The 16,821-nt window shown below is 41.6% G+C and overlaps 1 protein-coding gene across 2 annotated transcripts in view; it reads right to left on the reverse strand.

Moving 5' to 3' along the window:
- Positions 1 to 1,614: 1,614 nt before the first annotated feature.
- Positions 1,615 to 16,821, reverse strand: part of BVES (blood vessel epicardial substance) — a 39,786-nt gene continuing 24,579 nt past the window's right edge. For both annotated transcript variants that reach the window (XM_055260152.2, XM_055260140.2), the window contains exon 8: positions 1,615 to 4,341. In XM_055260152.2, the coding sequence (XP_055116127.1) occupies positions 4,217 to 4,341 (125 nt within the window). In that variant the 3' untranslated portion in view covers positions 1,615 to 4,216. The remainder of the gene's footprint in view (positions 4,342 to 16,821) is intronic.

Below are 16,821 nucleotides of genomic sequence, written 5' to 3' on the forward strand. Positions count from 1 at the left end.
AAATAAAAAATACACACATTTTCTAAGTAAGAAATTTATTTGATCAAATGGCAATATATGAAGATATTTTAAACTATAAGGCTCTATCCAGACAAAAAGCATCTTTTTATAAAGTAAGTGTTATCAATTTAAATGGCACCTAAAATCAAAGAATGAGTTTCCTATAAATGTCTGTATAAAGCTTTCATAAAATCCTCATGTATTTTAAAACTAGGTTGCAAGTATAACAGAAAAACCTATAAATAGTACTTAAAAGCAGGTTTCTTAAAATTTATGACACCTACAGTGTGTCACTATAGACAGAGTATTCGGGGGGCTCTGTGACAATCAAACATGGCTGCCATGAGGAAGGGAGCGTGTCCCCTGATGAGCAGAACCGAAGCAATGATTATGCCTCAGCCTCGAGTTCCCCGCACAGCATCCTACCATTCCAAATTCTTGGGACTTTGAATTGAGTTGAGAATTACTACAAGAGGAGGTTAGGAAACCAGGATTGGAAAGAGGGAAGGGAGAGGAAACCAAGGCATGCCAGGATCAAAGATACCTATAAAGCAGCTTTATAAATGACCAAGAAAATGGGTTTCTAAAAAACGCAAAATGGTGAGGCCTTGGGGCTGCAACGTGGCATCTGTGAAGCGGACGACGCCACGCCCTGCTGGGAAGGGCTGACCTGCACGCCAGGTGCTTGACTTGGAGCCACCACACGCAACAGCATGAAACTTTCTCTGGAGTGCCAAGTCATTACCTGGAAACACTGGGGACAGGTCAGTGTGTAGCTTATACCAGCTTTCCCCAAATATTTTTCCAGCAACCAAGTGACTCTGTCTTTGGGGCCGTGATGGGAGCTGACACGGAGGAATCTGCAGCTCCAGGTTCTAAGATCAGCAGAGCTTCAGACAAGTGGGAAAACCAGATATAAAGAGGGTGACATACACACACTGTTAGCAGCAAAACGCAAAGGTGTCCAATGATTAAAATGAAATTGAGTGATAGGGAGAAATGGAGAAGATTACAGAGAGTCAGGGATGGTAACTGAAAATAATTATATAGCACCCATTATTACTAATTTAAGATATATAAGCATCACTGCGGATTTATATAGTGTCTATGCTATTAGTTTAGTAAATATAAATATTTATGAGGGCTTTCAAAATATTTTAAATGACATATACATTCTAATATAAATATTATACCCCAGATTCATACAACTGAGTTGATGTTACATTTAAAAGTAGTAGATTTGGGGTTGTATATGGAGTAACTTTTGCAGAACATTTTCTGAACTTTGATCATTCAGCGAAGTAAAGGCCAAAAAACACAGGAAGTATCTTATTGGGAACTTTGGCAGCAAACATGTTTTTATCTATGTATTTATGCATTATACAAAGATACACTTACTCATTTGTATAAATGAATTTAAAGTACTCCATAGGAGATCTTACACTTAAAACACTTTTCTGTCTTCTTATCTGCTTCTTTGAGATCAAGTCTATATGGGAGGGCTTCTTCCTTAGAGGTGTGTATTTAAAAATAGTTTCACGTTTCCCATTCAGGCTAAGTGGCTCTTTTAAGATTCCTAACCTTGAGGTTACAATCTTCACATTCAGACACTGATACACACACATACTTTAATAAAAACAGTAAATGGTCTTATATCACCTACTTTTAGCAGTGTGCTTTTAAAACAGGTTTGTTCCCAACATTACAGAAAATATCTCCAAACACATGCATTACTTTCTACTCAGGGAAGGATGTTACATCTAATGACTGTATAGAGTGATTTTGTAAATTAGTCTTATGCACGTGTAAACTAAATGGGCTGCCCAACTTAACCCCAATGGTTAAAGGAAAGTAGTCTCAGCACTATGACGTCACAGTCACACCTGTGCTCTCAGGTACAGGGTGAGAGTGAGAGCGAGAGCACACGGAGAGTTTCAACCTGAGAGAGCTTTATAATTTCAAAGCCTAGGCTGTCATTCACCTCTGCTTCATTTCTCCAAAACAAGTTCCTAAGTTAGCTACCTGAAGAGACTGCTGCAGCAGTACAGTGAAAGCAGCCTTTTTTGAAATAGGGTCTCACTCTGTTGCCCAGGCTGGAGTGCAGTGGTGTGATCTGGGCTCACTGCAACCTCAACCTCCCAGGTTCAAGTGAACCTCCCACCTCAGCCTTCTGAGTAGCTGGGACTACAGGCATGCACCACCACGCCCAGCTAATTTTTTTTGTAGAGATGGGGTTTAGCCATGTTGCCCAGGCTGGTCTTGAACTCCTGGGCACAAGCAATCCACCCACCTTGACCCCCAAAGTGCTGTGATTACAGGTGTGAGCCACCGTGTCCAGTCGACAGTAGCCTTTTTACTGTGATGTCAATAAATCAACATCTGAAGATGTCAGGAACTGGATTCAGAGTCTGCGTAAATTTTCTCAATGAGTGACCGAGCATGTAAATTTAACTCAAATGAAATTACTACAATAATTGCTTTAAAAACATATTTAGGAAAATGAGGTGACCCTAGATGAGTTTATTTATATGCCTCCTCTAACAGAAATCACCTCATGGTAAGAGTTGCTTCCTTTGGCTCAGTTCACCTGAAAACAACTTCATTTGGAACTTTTCTTAGCCATTTAACGTAACAGGAGACTGACTCAAAGTTGGTTCTAATGGATGAAGCAAAATAGACATGACCAGCATGGCCAATCAACAAGCTTCATTCAACAGAGTGTCCTGGCCAAGTGCCACAGCCACACTGGCCAGACACACTGACTAGTTACGCATTTCCCACCAGCCAAATGCCACTGTTTACTAAACCATGATTTCAGTAGAAAAGAGAGCTCTGGAATCAAGACCCTCACTGCAGTATCTGGGTTGGGTGTCCATGGCCTGGCCTGTGGTAAACCCTCTGCCCTCCACTGTTTTCACGTTCGCAGCTCTGGCACTGGGGCATCTGGGACTTTTTTAAAAGAGACGTCTCTGCCTCTAGATGAACAATCTGGAACTTCAGAATACAGATCAAAGAATGAAGCGGATCTTTCAGTCGCCTCATCCTGTGGCATCTGCCCAGCCATTTAACTCCCCTGTCTTCCCACCCTACATAAAGTGTTTCCCACACCAGAGTGTGCACAACACGGTGACTCCAAATCCCAAGGAAGTTGAGTTTAGCTGGAGGTTAACCCCATGCTCAGAAACCCATCTGTTATCTTTCCAGCTTCAGGTTTCAGAGCAGTTTATAAATGGCATAATACAAGGGTAATGTGAGTAAAATCTGAGATTTTTGTTCATCATCAAGTTATCGACACAGTGCCCAACTAAGTAAGGTGATCTAGTGGAGTAATACTTCTGGCCTGGGAGAAAAATAAAACCAGTCAAATCACACCTTTCTCTAAAATGTCCCGTTAAAAAAATATGGAATAGGCTGGGCACGGTGGCTCATGCCTGTAATCCCAGCACTTTGGGAGGCCGAGGCGGGCGGATCACGAGGTCAGGAGATCAAGACCATCCTGGCTAACACGGTGAAACCCCGTCTCTACTAAAAATACAAAAAGTTAGCCGGGCGTGGTGGCAGGCGCCTGTAGTCCCAGCTACTCGGGAGGCTGAGGCAGGAGAATGGCGTGAATCCGGGAGGTGGAGTTTGCAATGAGCCGAGATTGCGCCACTGCACTCCAGCCTGGGCAATAGAGTGAAACTCCGTCTCAAAAAAAAAAAAAAAAAAAAAAAAAAAATATGTATATATATATATATATATATATAGAATAAAGTTCGAGATTCCCTGCTTTTTCATGTTACCTTAGCCTCAATTTTAAACTTACATTGTTTGTTAAAATTATCAAATGGACAACCTTATTGCCATGGAACAAAAAAGACTGTGAGGAAAAAGAATCATAACTTGGGAAAAAATAAGTGAAAAGGCATTGAGAGATTGCTAAGATTTGTTAAGTTAAAACAATAATATATCTAGAAAAGACTGTGAAAATATATATCTCAAAAGAGAACAAGGCATAGTCAGAAGGCTCAGTAAAACAATTACTTTAAAAGCTGACTAATAAAAAGGGTAAGTGAAAGAACTCTTCCATCCTTGACCCTTCCTCACTTCCTCCCTCAGACTCTACCAGTCTGGATGCACTAAAGCAGAATAACCTAAAAGCCATGAAAAAGTGCTGGTATTTTTCAGGATCTCTTCAAGACACCTTCCGTCTTGGTAACCTGAATTCTCTCTCTGATCAAGGCAGCTGATGGACTTTCAATGTATTTGGAGATGCCGGTTCAAAGACCTCATCGTCATCTTCTGCTCCTTCTTCTATTGGTTTCATCTTGGCAGAGGCTCGCTGGTGTGGGGATGACACATCTGTGGAAAGATACAGGAGGGAAAACCACTGAATGCACAATCTGCCCAGACACTGGTGTGATGTATCAATCATAAATTCCAACTGGAAAATAAAACTGTAGGAATCTATCACTAGTACCAAGAACACAATTTCCATAAACCATTCTGTTTCAATTCAGCATCTCAATAAAACCACCAAGTCAAGAAGAGACTCTCAGTCAGGAGCACAGATGAGGGACAGATTCCACCACATGTGCTTGGATGATCTGAGCTACTCAAATATATTCAGTTCCCAGGGGTTTTGCCCCACAGTCTATTTAGGACTCAGAATGCATGTTCCTACATTAATATCATACATGGGGGCTTGAGTCTCATATTGGCCCTTAAAAGTTGATTTAACTCCTAATTTCCCCAAAGAATACTTCTATTCCAAAATTATGGACCCTATCACCATCTGTAATATCACCTAAAATATTTCTTGCCTCCACCATGGAGTCCAGCCACCCCCTGGGCTTATACACAAAGGAGATGGGAAGAGGAAGAAAGGCCAGGCATTCAGGAGGGAAGAGCCAAGTGGAGGAAACACAATCCCAGACAGCAGCAGGAGAAAAGGCATCCCCAGGGCCTTTTAGGATGCCATTTAATCAAAGGAACCAGGCAACAATTCATTCATTCAGTCACTCACTGGTTCATGCATTCACCAAATGGTTATCGAGAATCTACCATATAATGGATACCGGTGTAGAAGAAAATACTATCTAAAAGTAAGAGTAGAAGTCATTATCAAAAGGCCTCTCAAGGTGCCTAATGAGCAGCTAACGTGACTGCATAAACTCCCCTCCTTACAGTCACCACCATCACTGTCAGTATCCATGTTGTCTGGGTTTCCACCTGCTCCACCCACACTCATATCCTCGCTGCCTAATCACAGGGTGGAGTGGCATTCAGGCAGCCCACAAATGCTGAACTCAGCTGGGGAGAAGGTTGATGGTAGAGGGATACCAGGTGAAACCTGGCTCTCTAAATACATGCTTACAGCAAAAGCGAGTGGAGGATCTATTAAGACATGAAGCAGATCTGCTACAAGATGACCACAGAAGTTTGTCAAGATCAGCTGTCATTCACTGGCAGAAGTCAGAAGCAGATAGCTGGGTTGGCCAGCACAGGGAGAATGCCACAACCAGCAAGGAGGGCCACAGGCCATAAGCATGTCACACGGCCATTCCTGGAGGGAGGCTGAGACAGCAGCAAAGGCTTTGCCCTGGCACTTAGCCATGAACGAGTGGTCATTCCTGGCCCCTGGTATGGCACAGGGGGAGGGAGCATGCAGAGTGGTCAAGACCAGAGGCTCAGGAAACAGTTCCAGGGTTCAAATCCCTACTCTGCCACCTGCACTCAATTACCATACCTTTCTAGGCCTCTGTTTCCACATCTATAAAAAGGGGATATTCTTAGGATCTGCTCCATGGGATTGTTGGGAGGATTAAACAGAATAATGTATATGATGTGCTTAGCAGGGTGTTGGGCCTATAGAACATGTAACTAAATGTCATTTCTTATTAACTGTACAGTCACTGCCATACATCTGGGGAAATGCTACCACCAGTCCACATCTTCTAACATAAAAAATATGCAGAGCTAGACTGTGGTACAGCTAATGTATACTCGCTGTACATATATGGAAATTGTTCACTTACAGACATATACAGCAAAAATACTGAGTTTCTCGAATAACAACTACTGACATAAACCGTAGAAAAGAGGCGTCTAATAAAATGGTCCAAGAACCCAGTTCTGCACAGGGCACAGCATGGGACGTTCTCAGGCGAGTTCTTCCCCTTTCCCATGCAGCTGACATCAAACACATGAAACACAACCTCTACTTCACATGTCTACTCAAATGGCAATGAATTCTATCTGTGTGACCTTGGACAAGTTACTTTACTTCTTTGTGCCTTGATTTCCTTACCTGTAAAATAGGAATAATAAGAACAGCACCTATTTCATATGGTTGTTATAAGGATAAAACAACTTGATACTTGTAAAGTTCTTCTATCAGTGCCTGGGATGTAAAAACCACTTTGTAAATATTTGTAAGTATATAAAAATCAATTACTATGGTCTTTGGAAGGCTATGGACTTAATAATGAGAAAATTTGTTAAAATTCATCATTGCTCATAAGAATGGCCAATAAAGGAAACGGGCCTTGTGCTCAAATGGGGGTTTGTGTTTCTCAATCTTAGCTCTCTTGAGTGTAGCAAAATTGTCTTTAAAAACAACAAAAAAAAATAGCCCTGGTTTCCATCATATTTTTAGCCTTAAGTTATCATTGGGTCTCATAAAATATTAACTTAGGCTGAGTATCTACAATGAGATAAAACTCTCAGAACAAACAATAAGATGGCATGTCTAAGAGCATTAAACCAAGTCAATAATATATAGTATTTAGACATAATTATATAACACGCTTAACAGAAACCCAGTTTATTCTGTCTGAGGAAGTAGGACTAACTGGTTTCTAGTTTTTAAGCTCATCTATCAAACCAGGAAGGACATCCTACAGTTATATTGAGGCAGGTATCTATACTCTGGACCCACAATGCTATCTGACCCTCCCAACTCTCTCACCTATCCTTTGCATTTTTTTCACTGAGAGAAAATGAAGGGAGGACTCAACACAAGTGGAAATGGTTAAGTGAGAACTTCCCAAGAGTTTTCAGCTTTTCTGTGAAAGAATTTATTCTGCTCCCACCATATTTGCTGGGGCAGAAGAAGAGCTGTGGAACTTACTATATAACATTAAAAGGATAATGAGAGTCATTCACAATCCTTAGGGTGACATCCAGGGTTCTCCAAGTTGGGTCTCCCTCCCTCTTCCAGTCCAAGCTCTTGCAAACTCACTGCTCTTCAAATCCAGCCCATCCTCCTCTTTTCCTTTTGCTTTTTTTCTCTCTACTTGGAATGGTTCCTTCACTCCCATCTCTAACCACCAAATTCCCATCGTTTCCTCAAGCAGGATTCAAACTCCACCTCCTTCATGTGTAACCCTCCATGACTCCTGTGGGAAGAGTCTACCCTCTTCATCTCAATAACTTCAGCCCTTACACATTCTGTGTAACATTGTGGTTACAGTATTTGCAACTCTTCCTTATTAGAAAACAGGCATCTTGAATGCTGTAACCAAGCCCTCTTTTCTCCCGCAGCCTCACAGAAGTACCCCACACATAGCCAGGACCTTGATAATGTCTTTAAGTACACAGTGATGAAAAAAAATTCCTCCTCTGCAAGGCCACATAGGGAACCTCAGAAAGGATCCTGAGGATGAGGGAAAAAGACATGGGCATCACCTTTAATCTCTGGCGGGTCTCCCAGTGGGACACCACCAGCATTCCTCAAGCACAGGCAGGCCTCAGGGTCCAGTAAACCTCATTAGGAAAAGGGACTGTCATCACTCTACTCTGTAGCATGTCCCCTGAAGGAAATCACTTTTGTAGAATTGATTCGACACTGCTTAGAGCATGGACAAGAACACTGTTCTCTCAAGGGAATATCAATAGGCTTAATAGCACCATCACCTGCTACAATGTTTTCATCCAATCAGTAAAAGGAATCAGGGAGCAACCACAAGGTGCTAGGACAATGGGTTAAATGTTGGGGAAATAAAAAGGAATCACACCCGGTCTTTCATGCTGTCTTATTTTATTTCTCAGAAACTCAAAGCACTTTTCAGAGCAATTCACCCTCACCACATCTGTACCATTATTTCTACTGCATATTCAGAAGCCAAAGCAAAGACATCCCTGAAAGAAAACAGAGAGGGGTGGCTGCCATGAATGAGCTTATTTCTCACCAGGGCATGAACCACTTAGAACATATCCTAGGAGGATAAACCAGGGAGCCCTAAGGGCCTGGGAAGATGGAATTTTTCTGCAAAAGCTCTTGACTCACTTTCATTTCAAGCTTTGTGGCTGAGAATCTGCAATCCCCCCCCAAGTCCCTGTCCTTACAACAACACTGCCTTGTTGCTCTTTTTCACTTTGGTAGACACACTGGCAGACAGGAGCACAGCCCAACCTGTCACTTCCAGGGACTACCTGATGCCAGCTGGCTGCCAACCCCTCGCTTGGAATTAGAATCACGGAGAGTGTCCACTCTTTGTACCAACCCCAGTTAGCCTGGCCTTCTGTACCATTGAGGGCCAAGTATAACATTCACATCCAGGAAGACAAAAGGATCACCTGCCCTGCCTCGGAATCTGCAACTGTCATGGCCACCAGAAAGGCCAGCTTTGAGGAGTGAGGGGCTCACCTGGCCCCTAGACATGGGACTCTCTGGCCTCATCAGGAGACTTACTGGTTCAATGGAAAGATTCAGAGTCCATCCCTATATAGCTGGAAATTATTTCTTTGAACCCCTAATACATCCAAAACCAATTTGTAGTATGAACAAAAAAAAAGAGGGAATATTATATTTCAAGGGAATGCTCTTACATTTCACAAGTTGAACATTAATAAATAACTTCTACAGTTTTGCCTGGTTTTTCATTAATTTTATGTACTGATGGATCATCAGAAATTTGCCCAGAAGCCCAACTATCTTCCAGAGATGTAAGAACATGAGAGGAGAGCGGAAGAAATAGAGCTTATCTTTAGTTAAGTGATTTTTCAAATCACTTTTCTTCTTCAAGGAGGTTACTATAAGGTTCATGATCTCTGTAGAATGCTTTACTTTTCATTTATTGCCAATTGTAGAGGGGCAAATAATTTCATATCCACAAATTTCCCAGAAAATTGATTCTTAGTTTTCTATTAAAACTATTTTTACAGTTGGGAGGTAGAGTGGTTAACTCCATCCTGTTGTATTTATTGTGATCAGGAAAAGACTTCTGTAGTAATTTTTTTTCTGTTAGCTATAATCACCTTCCACCTACCAGTTAATACATTTTATTATAAAAGCATATAAACAGTATCATACTGAACTACAATCCAGACTTAACAGGTAAGAAACTGTTAAACGGTTACGTCAAGAGTTACTGTTGCTGGAGGGATGTTTCATATTACACCAAGTGGCAAAAAAGTCCTCTGCTCAAAGGACTTCCATAAGGACCAAGGCATCGAAAAGGTGCAGTCAGTGGAGCAGAATTGTGCTCTGGGCTGTCTGCCACACTCGCAGTATGTTCAGGTGCGAAGAAGAGAACTGTAGCGCCAGGCTGCCGTGCTGAGGGTGAGAAAGAAAAACTCCAAGTCAAGGGCCCTGAGCACATGCGGAAGACTGGGACAGCAGCGAGAGTCCTGAGCTAAACAGTGGACACTCTGCTCCTGCCAGATGGCAGGGGGTGACCACACCATGGGCTCCCACAAGGGGATTCAGATATGGCCAGCAGAGTCTCTCCTGGGCAGAACTGTTCAGATGGCAGCTAGGGCTGGGTGCTGGTTAGGGAGGAGGGGAGCCCATCGTTAAGACCCACTGCATGTCCCTGAGGGTCACTGGCTGCAAGGGCAAACGAAACACTGACCTCCATGGAGGGCGGGCTTGGGCTGCCCTGCAGATCCTTCTCTGTCTTCCAGAGTCTTGAGTTAAAGAACCACAGAAGGCCTTAAAAAACTTTTTTTTTTAGTATAAAATATTTGTGGGTACATAGTGGATGCATATATTCATGAGTTACATAAGGTATTTTGATACAGGAATGCAATGTGAAATGATTACATCAGGGTAAATAGGCAATCCATCACCTCAAGCATTTATCCTTTGTGTTACAAACAATCCAACTTACTCTTTTGGTTATTTTAAAAATGTATATTATTTCTTACTATAGTCATCCTATTGTGCTAGCAAATACTAAGTCTTATTCATTCTTTCTACCTATTTTTTGTATCCATTAACCATCTCCACTTCCCCTCTACCTCCCCCCACCCCCATTACCCTTTCCGGCCTCTGATAACCATCCTTCCACTCTCTCTGTCCTTGAGTTCAGTTCTTTTAGTTTTTAGCTTCTACAAATATGTGAGAACATGTGAAGTTTGTCTTTCTGTGCCTGATTTATTTCACTTAACATAATGAGAGGAGGCCTTTTTATACATGAACCAGGGAGCTCTTCCATGACAATCAGTCAAATCTCTGCCATACAGGGTAAGAAAAAATGAGGTAAGATTCTGTCCCTATTAAGCTTATTTCTATTTCAGTGTGCTTCTAATTACAGGAGGGCCTGAGGGCCTCTCCTAGGAAGTAAAAGTAAACAGACATATTTGTTGTTCTTAAATCCAGAGTGAAGGTCATGCCTGTTCCAGAGGATGAATAAACTACCTCAAATCTGAACTTCAAATAAGTAGAGTACCATGATGTGAAATCTGTCAGGTGACTTTTATCCTTGCTTAAGAAATATGTTTTTTAAAAAGGAGCAACATTTCTGTAAGCTAAGACAATGTGCTAAGGTTTTCTTTTCTCCCGTTAACTTTAATGACGTTTTCTCCATTTCTTTCAAAATGTTATTATTTTTATTATGTTTAACCATCTGGCCAACTGCTTTAGCAAGTAATTAAAAACCTACGGGAGTTTAGAATTTTAATTAGATTGTACAATTTTTGAAGAATGGGAATGGGGAAGGATTTAATGGCTTTTTTTTTCCTGGAAAGAATTCTTTTCCTGTCTTTGCTTATTATATCCTAAGATTTTTTTTAATTGAGGAAACTGAGTTTGAATTGAAGCTTTCTGAACAATAATACTGAAGAGTAGCTTTGGCCTGTGCACCAAATGTTTCCTTTAATACACTCAGCGCCAGCACTGAGGAACTCAAGCAAAGCGTACAAAATTAGGGCAAATGTGGAGGTTGGAGTAGCTTAGTGGTTCCCGTGATGAGGTCTACTCTGCCCCAAGAGCACATTCTCAGAGCAGTCCCCTAACTGCTAGGATGGACCATCAGGGCCTTGAGCTGTACAGCACAAAGTGTGGTGTGAGCAGCCAAGGAGGAGCAAAAGTCCTGCAGCCTCTTCCTGCTCACAAAGAAGAAGATACAGGGTAGAGGAGAAGGTGAATGAACCTAGGAGAAGAGTGAGGGCAGGATCCAGGCTGGCAGCCATGCAACAGCCCAGAGATCAATCCATCCAGGATGAGGCTGGAGGACGGCAGGCTCTGTAAGGAAAGTCTCTGGGAAAAATGGGACACAGAACTGGAAGAAAGGATATAAGGACAGAAAAGACAAGGATAAGGAAAAAGGAGGGCAACTAGAAATGCCCATAGAAACAATAAGCAGTATGAAAACGCAGGGGTCAAATAGAGGAAAACCACTCAGAGACTTGAAGAAAAAATGAAATGGGTTTCACCTAAAAGACAGAATGAGGAAGAAGCCTGAAGATCCCAGGGATATGGTGAGTAAGATGTGTCCCACAACAACAAGGCAATGAAACAACTTCAGGGGAAAAAAGTCAAGGCATAAAGTAAACCGTGGCATGATTTTCATGTTATATATGAAAGAATAATCCACTTGAACTTGATTTTTAGAACAGTCTCCTTTGAACAGAACAAGAGTCATGACATTGGAAACTGAAATAAATGTAAGCACTGCCCACTACTTGGTTCTACGTAAAGCACAATAATCTCAACATTGTTTATTTGTCTTAGACTTTGTGAAACAATTCATAGACAAAGGCTAATTGCAGTTATAAAAGAGAACATATAACTTGACCGTTTCAAAGTAAAAGAAGAGACCCAGAATAGTCTGAAGGTAGAAGGGGGAAGAATAAGAAGGTAAGGATGCTATCATGCTACCTGACTTCAAACTATACTACAAGGCTACAGTAACCAAAACAGCATGGTACTGGTACCAAAACAGAGATATAGATCAATGGAACAGAACACAGCCCTCAGAAATAATACCGCATATCTACAACTATCTGATCTTTGACAAACCTGACAAGCAACGGGAAAAGGATTCCCTATTTAATAAAGGGTGCTGGGAAAACTGGCTAGCCATATGTAGAAAGCTGAAACTGGATCCCTTCCTTACACCTTATACAAAAATTAATTCAAGATGGATTAAAGACTTATATGTTAGACCTAAAACCATAAAAACCCTAGAAGAAAACCTAGGCATTACCATTCAGGACATAGGCATAGGCAAGGACTTCATGTCTAAAACACCAAAAGCAATGGCAACAAAAGCCAAAATTGACAAATGGGATCTAATTAAACTAAAGAGCTTCTGCACAGCAAAAGAAACTACCATCACAGTGAACAGCCAACCTACAGAATGGGAGAAAATTTTCGCAACTTACTCATCTGACAAAGGGCTAATATCCAGAATCTACAATGAACTCAAACAAATTTACAAGAAAAAAACAAACAACCCCATCAAAAAGTGGGCAAAGGACATGAACAGACACCTCTCAAAAGAAGACATTTATGCAGCCAAAAAACACATGAAAAAATGCTTGTCATCATTGGCCATCAGAGAAATGCAAATCAAAACCACAATGAGATACCATCTCACACCAGTTAGAATGGCCATCATTAAAAAGTCAGGAAACAACAGGTGCTGGAGAGGATGTGGAGAAATAGGAACACTTTTACACTGTTGGTGGGACTGTAAACTAGTTCAACCGTTGTGGAAGTCAGTGTGGCGATTCCTCAGGGATCTAGAACTAGAAATACCATTTGACCCAGCCATCCCATTACTGGGTATATACCCAAAGGACTATAAATCATGCTGCTATAAAGACACATGCACACGTATGTTTATTGCGGCACTATTCACAATAGCAAAGACTTGGAACCAACCCAAATGTCCAACAACGATAGACTGGATTAAGAAAATGTGGCACATATACACCATGGAATACTATGCAGCCATAAAAAATGATGAGTTTATGTCCTTTGTAGGGACATGGATGAAACTGTAAATCATCATTCTAAGTAAACTATCGCAAGGACAAAAAACCAAACACCTCATGTTCTCACTCATAGGTGAGAATTGAACAATGAGAACACATGGACACAGGAAGGGGAACATCACACTCCAAGGACTGTTGTGGGGTGGGGGGAGGGGGGAGGGATAGCATTAGGAGATACACCTAATGCTAAATGACGAGTTAATGGGTGCAGCACACCAACATGGCACATGGATACATATGTAACAAACCTGCACATTGTGCACATGTACCCTAAAACTTAAAGTACAATAAAAAAAAAAAAAGAAGGAAAGTAGGGATCCTAATGTCCTCATCTTTTAAAAAAATTTATTTTTGTTGAGCAGGGTCTCACTCTGTGCCCAGGCTGGAATGCAGTGTCGTGGTCTTGACTCACTGCAACCTCAACCTCCTCAGGCTCAGGTGGTCCTCAGCCTCCTGAGTAACTGGGATCACAGGCACAGGCAGGCCATCATGCCCTGTTATTTTTTGTATTTTTTGTAGACAGAGTTTTGCCATGTTGGCCAGGCTGGTCTTGAACTCCTGGGCTTAAGCGATCTGCCCGCCTTGGCCTCCCAAAGTGCGGGGACTACAGGAGTGAGCCACTGGGCCCAGCCCTTAATGTCCTCACCTTTAAAATTAGTGCAGTGAGAAAAAGAAATGGAGATTTAAGTGTATTGTTTAATGTTACAAAGTTAAACAATAAAAGAACAAAAACTGTGACTTCACCATATTGAGCAGAAATAGGAGGGGAAGTTAGAAGTGAGCTATCTACGTAGGTCAGTAGATAAAGGTTACTAAGTCCACCTAGAGTTGGTAAGAAGGTAGTCACTTGCCTATAATCCCAGTACTTCGGGAGGCCAAGACGGACAGATCACTTGAGCCCAGGAATTTGAGACCAGCCTGGACAACACAGCAAGACGTGGTCTCTACAAAAATACAAAAATTAGCCAGGCATGGTGGTACGCACCTGTAGTCTCAGCTACTCAGAAGGCTGAGGTGGAAGGACATCTTGAGCCTGGGAGGTGGAGGATGCGGCGAGCTGTGATCGTGCCACTGCACTCTAGCCTGGATGACAGAGTGAGTCCCTTTCTCAAAAAAAAAAAAAAAAGATTAAGTGTATAAAGCAATAAATAACAGCATATCATTTAGCACTGTGGTTAACAGCTGTTTCAAAGTGATTGTCCCTTGGGAGCAGGACTAAGGTTAGCTTGGAGGGGGGTCAGTTCTTTTTTTTCACTGTAAGGTTTTTTAACCATGTGATATCTATGTATATTAACTTGATAATTTAAAAAATTTTGACTAACAGACTAAAAATGTACAACTGTATAAAATACCTTCAGATAAGATTTTATAGGTAAGAAAATGCTATGTGAGGATACAGGCCCCCTCCTGGGGCTAGGAGCAGGGCACTGGCATAAGAGAGCATAGCCTCTACTGGCCGGGGAAGACATGGTCACATTCCTAAGTCTAAAAATGGAAAATGAAACACCCACCTCACAGGGTGGTTGTGAGGATTAAATGAGAACCTGGACGAAAGTGGTCAGGATGTGTCAGGGGCTACAGTGGTAGCTGAATATCCCCAAACAAGTTTATGCTCACATTGATCTCCCTAAACTACACTTCACTCATCTACAAAATGAAGGTATTGCTTTTCTCTATCCATCTTGGTAGGTCTGAGAATTGTTCAGGCTCATCTCCCAGAAACCTGCGGCCTAATCACATCTTTCTACCTCTCTGTACAATTCATGTAAAGCTTATTGTTTGTAAGTCTATGGTTGCTCACAACGGGAATGAAACACAAATTGAGCAGAACAGATTATTTCATGAAACCAGCCTCGAAACTAAGAATGCTGTAATGGCTTTTTGCATCTTTCCAGGTAAGTAAATACAGAAGAGAACCAAAAGAAACTCCTTAGTTTCTCTCAGACATATTGGTAGCCTTTTCAGACTGCAAGCTAACTAAATATTTGTACAACTAGGTCATATGACATTAGTAGGCTGTCCACAGCAGCTTTTTTTTTTTTCTTTGAGACAGGGTCTCACTCTTTCACCCAGGCTGGAGTGCACTGGCAAGACCATGGCTCACTGCAGCCTAGATCTCCCAGGCTAAAGTGGTCCTCTTAGCTCAGCCTCCTAAGTAGCTGGGACCACAGGCGCATGCCACCACCTTCAGATAATTTAAAAAAATTTTTTGTAGAGAGGGGGTCTCACTATGTTGCCCAGGCTTATCTTGACCTCCCGGGATCAAGAGATCCTCCTGCCTTGGCCTCCCAAAGTGCTGGGATTATAGGTGTAAGCCAGTGTGCCTGGCCAATGTAGTACTGTCTTGACACTAATAAAAAACAAAATACTTAACAAAGATCTTAATAAGAAACATCTCTCTAAAGATCTCACAGCATCTTTAAAAACAACATAATTATTATTTCATGAAAAAAGACACGGTTTAAACTAACAAGCTTTTTCAAAGATGAGTTCCAACTGATTGCATTGCCTATATTGTCTTGTGATTTAAAAAAAAAACAATCCAAATGATAGGTTATTTAACCCCAATTAACTAAAATACAGTTCCGTAACATTCAAGGAAACATATGTCTTCCTGTTACCATAGCAATGCCTGAGCTGGGCAGCACTTACTAGTGATGGAATTGCCAATACAATCCATCTGTGTGAATGTGTGTGTTTTATACATGAAGAGAGCTAAGAACGAGAGAAGACACAAGGATGACAACAAGGTGCCCTGATGAGCAACACCTTGGTCCAGGAGCCAAGAGAAGAAAGCTTTCCTACATACACTGGCACTAAAGCATTCTCACACCTCTCATACATCTTGTCCCTTCCTCTCTTCCTATCTTGCTATATTCCATGTTTGCAAACATGAAACCCAGTAAACGAAGCAATGGGAAAGTGAAAGAGTTAAATGAACTGAAGTATGAACTATTGAATAAACAGAGAGAATGACTTTTTCTCAGGCTATCTCATGACTTCACTTTCTTCCCAAAATTTGGAGTGGGAATACAGAATCTTTGTGGAAAGGAGTAGAGACCTTGCTGTGGATTTAGCGTTGTGTGGCATGTATAAAAGCAGAGTACAACATGAGAAATGGGAGCAGCAGCAATTCCATTAGAACAGGTCACTTAGTTTCCCTCCACCTTTTTTTGATCTGTATTTCTGTTTCACTGAACATTTGCTGTGTAAAGCTATGAAGTATATTTGTCGCATTACTGATTGAGATCTTTAAAGTAGTGCCTTTACTAGAATTTATGCAAGCTTCTAGACCCAACTACCGGCAGATGAGAAAGACAAGAACACCATAATCACCACCATGGGGATGAACTCAGCAAAATTCCAGAAGATGGGAAATTCTACAGCTTTCCTACTCAAAGTGTAGTTCACAGACCAGCCACACTGGTATCACCTGGGCACTGGTTAAACCTGTGGACTCCCAGACCCCCACCCCAGCCTGCTACATCAGGAGCTTTAATAAGATCTCCAGGTGATTCATATGCACATTTAAGAATCTGTTGTTCTACCAGACAAACCAAAACACCAAAACAAAAACATATGCAGAAACACACACACAGAGACAGAGAGACAAAG

This window comes from Symphalangus syndactylus, chromosome 2, assembly GCF_028878055.3.
Source record: "Symphalangus syndactylus isolate Jambi chromosome 2, NHGRI_mSymSyn1-v2.1_pri, whole genome shotgun sequence".
Taxonomy (NCBI): Eukaryota; Metazoa; Chordata; class Mammalia; order Primates; family Hylobatidae; genus Symphalangus; species Symphalangus syndactylus.